General features: G+C 31.8%; 2 protein-coding genes across 2 annotated transcripts; one reads left to right on the forward strand and one right to left on the reverse strand.

Moving 5' to 3' along the window:
• The first annotated feature begins 1734 nt into the window (after positions 1-1734).
• Positions 1735-5174, forward strand: LOC123897697 (putative E3 ubiquitin-protein ligase XBAT31). Its single transcript, XM_045948434.1, has 8 exons — positions 1735-2452; positions 2544-2603; positions 2741-2812; positions 2902-3023; positions 3115-3255; positions 3347-3454; positions 3742-3997; positions 4260-5174. Exons 1-8 carry the CDS (start codon positions 2273-2275, stop codon positions 4650-4652), a joined length of 1332 nt encoding a protein of 443 aa, XP_045804390.1. The 5' UTR covers positions 1735-2272; the 3' UTR covers positions 4653-5174.
• A 4973-nt stretch (positions 5175-10147) lies between these two features.
• Positions 10148-12649, reverse strand: LOC123898523 (uncharacterized protein At3g17950-like). Its single transcript, XM_045949506.1, has 3 exons — positions 12530-12649; positions 12287-12424; positions 10148-10698 (listed from the first exon to the last, which is right to left on the reverse strand). Exons 1-3 carry the CDS (start codon positions 12539-12541, stop codon positions 10201-10203), a joined length of 648 nt encoding a protein of 215 aa, XP_045805462.1. The 5' UTR covers positions 12542-12649; the 3' UTR covers positions 10148-10200.
• Positions 12650-13025: the final 376 nt, after the last annotated feature.

Here is a 13025-nt window from a genome sequence, read left to right on the forward strand (position 1 = left end):
AGGAGGCTCAAATCACTTGATGTCATAATTGATTCTCGAATCAGATTAAACTGGTGGTGAAAAAAATAAGAAAAATAAAAAAATATAAGAGGTATTTACACTCATATGCAATGCAAGACACATGACTTAGTAACATGGTCAAACCACATTTGACCCTTTGAAACCTATTTGGTTTGGTGTAGCGATGTTCGTTTGAGATCTTAGAGTGTGTTTCTATCAAGGTTTTAGGGTTGATTTTCTTTAGTGTCAATTTTGGTTGACTAGTTCATACAGAGCGAAGAAATTATCACTTTAAATGTGATCTCTGCAAGTGGACGGTGAGATTGATCAATTTGGATTAATCAGTCTTTGAGCTGGATATCGAGTTTTCAAAAAACAAAAATATCATAATATTGTATATATACACACACATATAAGATAATTATACTTTAATAAAATGCAAACAGACAACAAGTTGCGCCGTTAATTTTTTTGGATGGCAAAACCAATCCTCTTAAATCTTTACATATCATAATTGGAAAAAAAATAAATTAAAAAAACGTTTTTCTTATATAATCATACATTTACAAATTAAATACTTTAAATCAAATCAAAAGATTTATCTTTTATCGTCCCTATTTGTATTCTGATTGGTGTGTTAATCCATTGGAATGTATTCTTAGTATTTAATGGATTTTGTTGTATTGTACTCCATCCGGCCTCATATATAAGCAAAAATCACTTTTTTAGATTCATTCAAAAAGAGATGTATCTTGTCTATAATTTGGACTAGATACATTGTTTTTCTAATGAATCTAAAAAGATAACTTTTGCTTATATATATATGAGGCAGGAGGGAGTAAGGATTTGATTACTCCTTGTTAATATAACTTTGGCTTAAATGCAGTTTTGCCCCCCTGTTTTGATTAAATCGCAATTTTAACCCTCTGTTTTAAAATGTGGACTTTTACCCCCTATTTTATAATTTTTTGGATTTTGTCATATCTCTCACCCTGTAGCTCATTTTTTTAATAGTATTTACATGTCTGAAAAGCTAACAAAACTACCCTTGTTGTCATTTCAATTTCTTCGAATTTGGAGTTACTATGTTTTTGTTAGACGATGTTAAATTTGAAGGTCAGAAGTAGATTTCTGCAAAATTAACTCGATTGCGGTCATTTCGGTCTCCGTTTGGTGAATTATTGATCCAAATTGAGTTGTGTGCAAAGCTTTGAAGTTGTTACTCGAACGCAGATTTTGTGCAGAATTTTGGAAGACATACATTCACTAAAACGGTAATTAATCTCTCTCTGTAACTCCAAATTTAGTGGGGTTTGATTATGTAGAAATCTAACTCGATTACGGTCATTTTGGTATCAGTTTGGTGAATTATTGATCTAAATTGAGTTTTATGCGATGCTTTGAAGTTTAGACTCGAAAGCAGAATTTTAGGGGGGGCAAAATCCAAAAAATTATAAAACAGGGGGTGTAAAAGTCCGCATTTTAAAATGGGGAGGGTAAAATTCCGATTTAATCAAAATAGTGGGTAAAACTGCATTTAAGTCTATAACTTTTGTTTATAAAAAAAAAACTTCTTTTATTGGTAAATTCACTATAAATTTATGTTACTATAAACATAGCCTAAGTTATGTGATGAAAAACTTCACAAAAGAATTAATGAGGAGTAATATCTTGGTTGAGCAAGGATCTAAATTCGCTATAAATATTACACGCAGTTTCACGTTATATTAAATTTCAACAATTAATATTAAATCGGACAGTTCACATTAAAGATTCAGTTTTACACCGTAATGTAATATCATCTGCCGATTTAAAATTGGCCAACTCTAATTAGTTTGGGATCCTCAAATTGATCTGAATTATAGGTTGTCAAAACTACATGCAATCAGAAAAGATCCGTCCGTCGTAGCGAAGCCGAAGCTTAACACATAATCTAGGTAGATGCCCAAGTCATTCTCAGACACAGCAACCACTATTCAGTAACACAGTCAGCTACCATCTCTACCCCTCTTTCCCATACTCTCTCTCTCTTGTGACATTTCACATATTTTTGCCACTATAACTAACATTAAAATCGTCTCAATCACACAACATACAGTTACAAGTTATTACAAACTTTATTCTAAAAAAATTCATTCATTCATTCATTTATATTCATTCATTTCTAAGTCATTTCATTCACCAATCATAACCACCAAACCAGGTGGTGGCTCATCTAAGCCAACATCATATGTGGTGAAGTTCAACCACTTCACACCTCTCCGACAACAACATGGGTCAAAACCTTAGTTGCAGAGGTAACAATGATCATGGTCTCTTCACTGCTGTACAACAAGGTAATTTTGAAATTGTCACAACTCTGTTACAACAAGACCCTTCACTTTTTCATCAAACAACTCTCTATGATCGTTATTCACCTCTTCATATTGCTGCTGTTAATGGCCAGATCGAGGTTTATTCTCTTTTACCTTTCTAAATGTGTAAGCTTTTTTCACTTTCTGATTCTGCTGCGTTTAGTTTAAGCTGATTCTGTTTAACTTCAGATTCTTTCAAGGCTTTTACATGGATCTGTTAATCCAGATATTTTAAATCGACAAAAACAGGTAATGGGTTATGTTCTTTATTTTGCATTGTGTTTTTTAGCATGTGGGTTTTTGTTTTTATTTGTAAAAATGCAATCTTTGATTAGTTCTTGATTACCCTTTTTTTGGTTTGTTGTGATTTGAATGATTCATTTCAGACTCCTCTTATGTTGGCTGCAATGCATGGAAGGATTGCTTGTGTGGAGAAGCTTCTTGAAGCTGGTGCTAATGTAATTTGGAAAATTTCATTGTTAGTTTTATTGTTTAATCTATAGATGAATTTGGAAAATTGATGTGTGGAAATTATGAAAATTTTCAGGTTTTGATGTTTGATACGGTTAATGGAAGAACTTGTTTACACTATGCTGCTTATTATGGCCATTTTTCTTGCCTTAAAGCTATTCTTTCTTCTGCTCAATCTAGTCATGTGGCTGCTTCTTGGTTTGTTCCTTTTTCTGTTTTAGCATATTTTCTGGATTGATGTTGTTTTTCTTGAGGATGTTTTTTGAATGTTTTTTTTAATTGGTTTTAGGGGATTTGTTCGGTTTGTGAATGTTAGAGACGGAAAGGGTGCGACGCCTTTGCACTTAGCAGCTCGTCAAAGACGGGCGGAATGTGTACATGTTCTATTAGACAGTGGAGCTCTTGTTTGTGCTTCAACTGGTAGATATGGGTGAGTATCAATCTGTCAAAGTTCTATGGTTAGAGTGGCTTGAATCATATGTATTCTTCTGTTTTGTGGACTAATTTATTGGTATTTGCAGCTATCCTGGTAGCACTCCCCTTCATCTAGCTGCTAGAGGAGGATCTCTTGATTGCATCCGCGAATTGTTGGCATGGGGTGCGGATCGTCTTCAGCGTGATTCATCCGGGTATGGTTGGTTTTGAGACTTGTTAACATATCTCAACATATTTCATCTTCATTTATCTGGCATATTGGGATGCTGCGAAAATCTTTGATTGATATGAAAATTCCATCATTAGTTTTAATAGGCCCTCTTCTTGTACTCTCATATATATGACATTTTCGTATTGTAACTTTCCAAATTTAGGGAGAAACTTACTTTATTTAACGATTTGGCTGTTTATAAGTTGAACGGATTGATGTTCATTATCCCTGGATTTGTCTTTATGCTGTATGTTTGATGTGTTTATACAGGCGGATACCATATACGGTTGCTATGAAACACAGACATGGATCATGTGCGTCGTTACTAAATCCTACATCTGCTGAGCCTCTTGTTTGGCCATCTCCACTGAAGTTCATCAGTGAACTTAATCCGGATGCCAAAGCCTTGTTAGAACAAGCTTTGATGGATGCAAACAAGGAAAGGGAGCAAAATACATTGAAGGGGAAGGTTTACTCTCTTCCATCTCCATCACAGTCTAATTGTGTAGATGACAACATCTCCGAGGTAACTTCACACTCTCTGCTCGCCCGCATGCACACACACCAAATTCGTTTGTTTTGCAATTGAGTTAATTCGAATGCTGATATTTGGCTTTTCAGACCACAGAAGATTTTCATAGTCGTTAGTTGGAAGTCAATGTAGTCGAATAATTTTAAAATGCTGCATGATTCTAATAAGTTTTTGTTGATTATTTGGCCAATTTTAAATTTATAATAGTGAGCCGAAAAAAAGTAGCATACTCATTTTGGAATATGATATTATGCAGATTAGTGAGTCAGAATTATGCTGCATCTGCTTTGAGCAAGTATGCACAATTGAAGTTCAGAATTGTGGTCACCAAATGTGTGCACAATGCACATTAGCCCTTTGTTGTTACAACAAACCGAACCCGACAACTGCTTCTATTACTCCACCAGTCTGTCCATTTTGTCGAAGCAACATATCTAGACTTATGGTTATCATGAAAATAGAAAATCACGACGAATCTGATCAAGACAATGTTGACATCAATTCTTCAAAGGTAAACAAGTCGAGGAAACTCCGAAACTTAAACGACGGTGGTAGTAGCAGCTTCAAAGGATTATCTAGCGTTTCATTCGGAAAGTTGGGTGGCCGAAGTTCCGGAAGAGTTGCTGATGAGTGGATTGATAAACAGTAATCAATGTGATAGTTTCCACTGCTTGTAGGATAATCAAAATTAAAACCAAAGTATCAAATTAATGATACCATATTGGTTTAGGCACGGTAACTAAGTGAGTGCTTAACCAACAAGGTAAAATGAAAGTGAAAAAGTGAAGGAATAAAATGTAAAAGAATTTTGGGCAATAAGCAAAGTGAATTAAGGTGAAGAAGTTCAAGGTAGGTACCAAATGTTGTTGGAGAAAAAGAGGAAGCTATGTCATGTTGATGTAGTAAGTGTTATTATTAATCGATTAGTAATATTTATAGTAATAATAATACCATCTCCGATCTTAAATATAAGAAAAATTTAGATCAATAAAAATTGATGTATCTGGTTTAAATTTTGAATCAGATATATCAGTTTTTGTTACTCAATTTTTCTCTTATATTTAGAATAAGAGAGAATATTATTATAAAAAAAAGTAAAAGTGAGTATATGATTTGTCTTGAAAAGTGTAAGTTTATGTTATGGGAAAATGTATTTGCTTATTTCATTGCATTTTTTGTTTATATTTGTTTGTACTATACCAAATGAGCAATAAAATACAAAGGAGAAAGACAAGGTATGCTTCTCCTTTGTCATGTGATCATGTCTCCATTAGTTTGTGTGTTGAATTATTTATTTGTACACTTGGGAGAATAATTGGATATTTACATTTCTAACTTATAATTATTATTATTTTTGACAATTATAATTATAACATATATATTATATAACATGACTATGACATGATCAAATCATGTGTCACATATGTGGCATGGTGGGATCATTAAAGGGAAGTCTTTAGCCCTTTAATTACGTAATTTAGATATTTGGAATTGGAATTGTTACATAATTGATCAACTTGTGTGTTTTGGAATAATGATTTTTGGATGCCAATTGGCCACTAGTCTAATACATACCGTGTAAAAATGTACCATAAAGAAGATATTTTGTATTTTTTAAAATTTATATTGAGAAGTTGTCGATAAAAAATAATTATTTGTATAAAATTAATTAAATGAATGGCAAAGAGATTTTGTTGAAAAGCTCTTTTGCACCAAAGAATGGAAACAAGAAAAAGACACGTCGTAGAAAAAGAAGGAAACAAAGTTATGTCACTTTCATACATGGCCCAAAATAGTATAGGTGTCATTTCTCCATAAGCTGTGATTAAGATGTAATAATCGCGTTTGACCTCTTCTTTGATGGCTTTGTTCCAACTCTCAACAGTGTGTGACCGTGAGTTTTTTTTTCTTTCTTCAAGATATTAGCATTTTTATTTTAATAATAAAATATTAGAGTTGATATTTACAAGATATTAAGAATAATCACTATTGCCGACATGTTGCAGCATTTTTTTCGACAAGTACAAAAATATCTTAAAGAATAATTCCGCAGTTTTAGAACAATAAAAAAATTAATATATTTTGGGTACATATAAAAAAATTATTTTAAAATTAACGTATTTTACTTTTAAATGTAGATTTTAATTTATAGATCTTGCTGCTAATATGTATTTTAAAGGCACATGTTAAATAACCTAATAGTAAAATTAATACATTAAGAAATACAACATTTAGCTTTTGAAAAGTTAAATGCATATTTTTTGCTTATAGCAATATGATGTCTTCTATATCTTTAGATGTAATATTTAAGATGATTAGTTTTGTCATTCAAAAAGAGTTAACGGCATGATTTATTGTCCATTTATCTTTCATTCAAGTATAATTATCTTACATATATATGTATATAATTAAAATAAAAAATAAAAAATTATATTAAATTATTTATTATGTTCCCTTAGGACTAAGGGCATATGTTACCATCCGCCATAATTTATTTATTTTTCAGATGTGTTTTATGTGCACTATTATCAAAATATTTTATTTTGCATTTATCTTTTTTGAAACATGTTTTATTTTATATTTATGATAGGGAAAAGTACATCGATAATTAATAAAATTATTTTGTATCATATTTTGATGGACAAGATCAAGCTTTTCTCTTTTAGGTGGTTGAAGTCGACGAGTATTACGTTAACTTCTAACTACCATAATTGTTGATCTAGTCCTATGTTTTGTTTGAGCTTTGTATGATTTGTTTATGATTTTGTTCCTCTGACTCTTTGTAAACTTTTGTAGTCTATCTCGGTACGTCTTGTGCTGGGGAGACTGTTGTGGTAATATATATCTCATTTTAGCTTGGTCAAAAAAAATTATTTTGTATTTTTTTTAGAAAGAATTATTTTGTAAATTTTTTATGACTTATGAGAATGTCATCAATTTTCTTAATGTATGACAAAAATCTTGAAAGACAATTAATTTAAATTTAAAGAGGAGATTAATTCAATTGATAGAAACATCACATTATATATATAAATATAAGAGTTGAAGTTTGAAACTTTTATTTAATAAAAAATGGAAATATACATATTTTTAATCATACAGACTAGCTACATCAAATTGGAAATAGTTTTTCTTTTAAAAAATAAATTGGAAGAAATATTTCAGAATCTCGTAATCTTCATATCTGGATCCAATCGAAGTTGTTGCAGATTCACATGTGTTGTAAATTGCCTTGAAAACGAGGAAGACACAAAAAAGTTACTGGTTTGGCGCCTCGGGCGGAAGTAATGGCGCCTCAGGTAGAAATTTCTGCATAACAGGTATGACTTTCTGTTTTGGGGCCCCGGGCGGAAATTTCTGCGCCCCAGGTGGAAAAACACGCAGTAATATATATGTGTCACGTTTTCTGTTATTTGCAAGGTGTTTTTAGGGTTTCTAAAGCCGACAAAAGACTAGGGTTTGAAAGAGAACTTCTCTTGGGGAAACACTAGGGTTGGGATTGATTCATCACCTTGGGAAACACTTTCACATTGAATCACTTGGTCACGGGGAGAGATTCGGGAAAATGGTAGAATTTAGGAAAACTCTAAATTCTTGCAACTCTTGTATTGAATCTTTGTAATCAAGCTTTACTTTCTGTTTTGGCGCTCCGGGCGGAAAAACACGCAGTAATATATATGTGTCACATTTTCTGTTATTTGCAAGGTGTTTTTAGGGTTTCTAAAGCCAACAAAAGACTAGGGTTTGAAAGAGAACTTCTCTTGGGGAAACACTAAGGTTGGGATTGATCCATCACCTTGGGAAACACTTTCACATTGAATCTCTTGGTCATGGGGAGAGATTCGGGAAAATGGTAGAATTTAGGAAAACTCTAAATTCTTGCAACTTTTCTATTGAATCTTTGTAATCAAGCTTTCCATTGATAGTGGAACGGAGAGTGGCTCTCTCCCCCAGAGTAGGTTGTTATAACTGAACTAGGTAAACAATTTATTCGTGTCTTTTATTGCTTTTGGTAGTTCTAGCTTTTGTTGATTTATTGCTTATTCTCATTCATTTTGATTTGGTTGCTTCAATTCATTTGTCCCACACATCAAAGGTTTTATTGATGTGGTTTTCGGTCCGAATTCACAACAACATGAATACGATAAGAAGTTATAAACGTGTCACGTACGGTAAGCAAATACTATACATACCTTCCATATGGACTCGTATTCTTGGTTGTTGAAAACTGTGCAGTCATGCAGTCAGTAAATTTTAGATCGTTTGATGTTGATCGAACGGTTTAGATTTCATCTAAGAATTTTGTTTTAAACAAAAATAAAAAATTATCTTAAAATCTAAATTGTCTGATTTTAATAAGACAGCTCAGAACCATCGACTGCATTCAGTCCAACCGCATGTAATCCAATTCACTTTTTTTATTGATAATAAAAATACTATCACATTTTTTTTAAGATTAAAGAAAACTGTAATTTTTTTTTTTCCAGAAATTAAAATGATACTTGCTAACATGTTACAGTTTAGGTTTTATGACTCGTGACAATAGTTCGAAAGGTTGACCTATTCGGAAATACTCAAATCTATGCTTATTGTCAACTCCCTAGAGCATCTCGTCATTTATTACGCTCTTCTTGTCTCTGGGTGCCTAGGTAGCCTTTCCTCGTTTGAACCTCACTCTTAACTTGAAACCTATGCCAACCTAAGGTGTTGTTAGATGAAAGGATCTTATCAACGTCCAAAAATGATAAATCATAGCATAGCTTAAACCAAACTACCGAATAGGAAAATTGAGCTAGGAGTAGTTTTATATATCATTAAAATTCACGAGTTGGAGATAAGCGGACTCAAACCGCTGGCATCCTCCATAGGGTAGGTAAATTACCGCCTCTGACTTTTATCTAATGTATTGCATCATTCATAAAATTATTACTCAATTTGACTTTTATCTAATGTGATTAGTGGCAAGAGATTATTTGCTAAACATTAACTAATCAGTTGATTTATGATAAATGCAAAAATCAAATTGAGTTAATATACATGGACGACGATATGGACCAAAGTTAGTTTTATTTTCTTATTATATATATGCTTGCTAGTACACCAGTCAGTTAGTGTGAGATATCATAAATCTATAAATACATCATGTTGAAACATGGTTCTCTCAATATATAAATATAAGGCTTAAAAGTTGAAACAAACAAATCTGTTTAAAATAAGATAAAATCTCACTCTATTTTGAATACAAACAAAATCTCTATTATTTTTTGGTTGAAACATATCTAATTTAAAAACAAATTACGACACACAAAATACACTCAAAACTAACTGATTTTAAGGTAAAGGAAAGTAGAAGCAATTCTACAAAGTCATCAAACTCTAAAATCAAATGTTACAAAGTATGCATTGCATGGTTACTAAAATAGGAAAAAAGAACACAGTGGATCCCTTGATTGCTCTGATAGTAATCAGTCAATCATAAAAAGAAAATAAAATACTACATGCTATGACACCTTTGGAACTTCTTCAAAGACATTATTTTGTTCTTCACACTATGTACTTCTTCTTCTACCTCATCGCCAGGGAAGGACCATGCGATCGTTTTGCTCTTTCCCGCAGCTGCACCACCCAATTCAACCGCCCGTGGCTTATCGTTCTCATTGACCTTTTGAACGATAATTCTTTCTTGAAAAACCAATGTTGAAAATTGAAGTGAAATGTCTTGTTGTTCTTCATTGCATGATGACTTTCTGAAAGATCTTGTCATTGTTGAAACTTAATTCACAATAATTGAGAGGAAGAAAGATGAACAGAGAGAGTTGAAAATACTTGAGGAAAGAATATTGTGATCGATTAAATTGATGAGAATTCTTTTGGAGATCTTATATTTATACTTAGAAAAATATTGTTAGGATATAATTAAGATATATATTAGAAATTTTAGGATTTGTTTGTTACTCAAAGATATGATCTAACATTCTGTTTTTTTTTAATGCAAAATATTCAAAATATATGTAACTTGTTCAGCAAGATAACTATTCCTAAGGTTAAATTTTGAAAAAAAATAATTTAAAATTTCAATTGAAATTAAAAAATTAAATATAAAAAATGACAACATGATTAACTATTATATATTTAGATACCATATCTAATAAAATTCTAGAGTAGGAAATTCTAGATACCATATCTAATCATACATGCTATATATTTTGTCGAAACATGCATGAAAACAACTCTCCAATTGAACCAAATCCATTTTTCTGTTGCTCTAATACCATACTTTCTCTCTTTGTTTCAACACTCTGCCTTATAGACAGAGGAGGAGCAACTGTGCCATTCACAAATAACGAATTTGATTCTGCATTATTGGTTTCATTCAACTCATCATCATGGCAAAACACATGATTGCTTTGGTGGTTTCTTCTATTTATTCCATTAGTAGTTCTTCTTTCAATGGCAAGAAATTGACCAAGAGATGGAGGATTGTTTTTCTGGTTATCAAGTTCATGATCTTTGTTCCTTGAACATAGACAGAATAAGCATGAGCTGAAATTGAAGTACTTGTTCTGATCTTTCTTGGTTTTGAAGATTTCTGATTTGGCTTCTCTTATTGATTTTCTAGATAGCTCTACAATGCCATTGACTCCCATTAGGCTCCCAAGTGTAGTACTCTTGTCAAGGAAAAATGACCCTGTGGACTGAATTAAAGACAAAAATTAGCAACTGTTAAGAAATTAGGCAACATAATCAAAATACCAGAATTTAAGATAGAAAACCTCCATAGTCCATAGTAAAAGTCACTTCTGATGTTAAATGACAATTAGAATTTTTTACATAAGGCTCTAAAAGTCATAGTCCATAGTCCATAGTAAAAGTCACTTCTAATCAATCCCATTTTCCCTTCTCACCCCCACCAAGGTGAACTAAGGCTCTGATACCACTTGTTGGGGAGTCAGGAGGAAGCACTAAGAGCAACAACATGCTAATGATCAAGGATCATCGGTACACCACATCTCTATCTAAATCCTTATATGTTGAGTATATTTATCACCCCTCTTATATATCTATATCTAACACTAAGTTCGTTCATATATTTGATGTGAAACTAATCGGTCACACTTAAATCCAACAATATCTTCCTCAAGTGTGAGTCTCCCTACATATTATTTCCTTCCTCCTGATTTTTTAGTTGCATGCAAATAGTGTTGATGAACTTTTACATCTAATAATACCTTTCACATGTAAAAATTTAAACTTAACATGTCTTTAGGCAAGTTTGAATTAGTAGTACATAATGGAATGAAGTGAAACGAAATAAAATAGATTGGAATAGAATAGAATGAAATAGAATATAACAAAATTTAATTTAAAGAGCAAATACATGGAGTAGTATAATCAGTGGCGACTCCAGGATTGTTAGGGAGCCTGGGCAAATTTTTGGAGGGAATTTTATCAACCCAAATTTCGAATATAAAAATATTTAAACTCTGTTTTTCAATATTTAATTTTGGAAGAAATTTTTAAACAAGAAATAACATGCAAGAGTATAGTCATGTTTCCAATATAATTAAGGCTCAACTAAATAAGAGACTACAATGAAAACTGAATCCACATCGACGTATATAATTATATTAAACTACTTATTTATACAATCAAAACAGCTTAACAAATTTTAAAATTCAAAACACCATCAAGTCATCAAACAAAGATTATAGATTGAGAAGGTTTTAGGTTGTTAAAAATTAGAATTAATTGCATATTTGGTCTGTTATGTTTATTTTAGGTTTTAATTTGGTCCCTTATTTTTTAAAAGTTTCAAGTTGGTCATTTTCCTCAAATTTTAGTTTAAATCGTCGACTTTTCTAATGAATTTGCGTACGTAGACCACTTAGGAGAGTACTATGTGAATGTTTTAGAAAAATTAACTCAAAATTTAATAAAAAGTTAGAAAAAATTAACTCAAAATTTAACGAAAACGACCAACTTATGTTGAGATCAATAACATAAGGAACCAACTTGAAACTTTTAAAAAATAAGGGACCAAATTAAAACCTAAAATAAACATTAGAGACTAAATATATTTCGTACGGTACCTTTACGAAATGCATTTCTTTCTTTTATTTTTATTTTTTCTTGTTTCTTATTATTACAAAAAAAAAAAAAAAAAGGGGAGCCCAGGCATGTGCTGGGGATGCCGGACGGTGTAATCGCCAATGAGTATAATCCAACATAGTAACCAAAAACTATTACCCATAAATTTTGTTAATTAATCTTAGTTTTACTAACCTCTGTGTCTAAATCAGATGAAGAATTTGTAGAAGAAGTAGGAGAACCAGTAAGCAAGGTGTTGAATGACATTGATCCAAAGTTGTCCCCAATCCTCCTCCCATTCAATGGCTGTAAACCCAGTGGCCACCCCTCATTCTAACATCAAATAATCAATTATATGAAAAAAGTCATTAATGCAAATGAAAATTCAAGAGGAAAAATCCAAAAACTAACATAGAGTAGTCACAAAGAAAAAAGTACCTGTTGAGCCATACTTTGTTCTTAAATCTTAATACTACTATTTCACTATAATTGGCAAGAGGTGTGTAATTAGAGAAACAGAAGAAGAAATAATGAGGTCAAAAAAGAGTGACATAACAAGTGACAATGGTTATAATTTGTGACAGGCAATAACCATTATCTCTGTTTTTATATTTACCTCTGTTGACTATAATGAAAAACATAATCATTTTGTCGAGGTACTAATTGGTCAGAGTCTGTTTTGCATGAGCAGTGTTTATAAACTTATTGTATTTTGATACAGTGTTTATAATACTTTGTCATTAATAATGCAAGCATTCAATTTTTGCTTATATTTAAGTTTTTTTTTTCACGACCATTATTTGGCTCACTGGACTGCCTAATCTAATTTGAGGGTTAGTTCTGTCATCAAGTGGTTCGAGAGTCAGTTCTAGACCGCTAAGATTTGAGAACATATGAAATATTACGGTATTAAAAAATATCAAAGGTGTTTTAG

This window comes from Trifolium pratense, linkage group LG7, assembly GCF_020283565.1.
Source record: "Trifolium pratense cultivar HEN17-A07 linkage group LG7, ARS_RC_1.1, whole genome shotgun sequence".
NCBI lineage: Eukaryota > Viridiplantae > Streptophyta > Magnoliopsida > Fabales > Fabaceae > Trifolium > Trifolium pratense.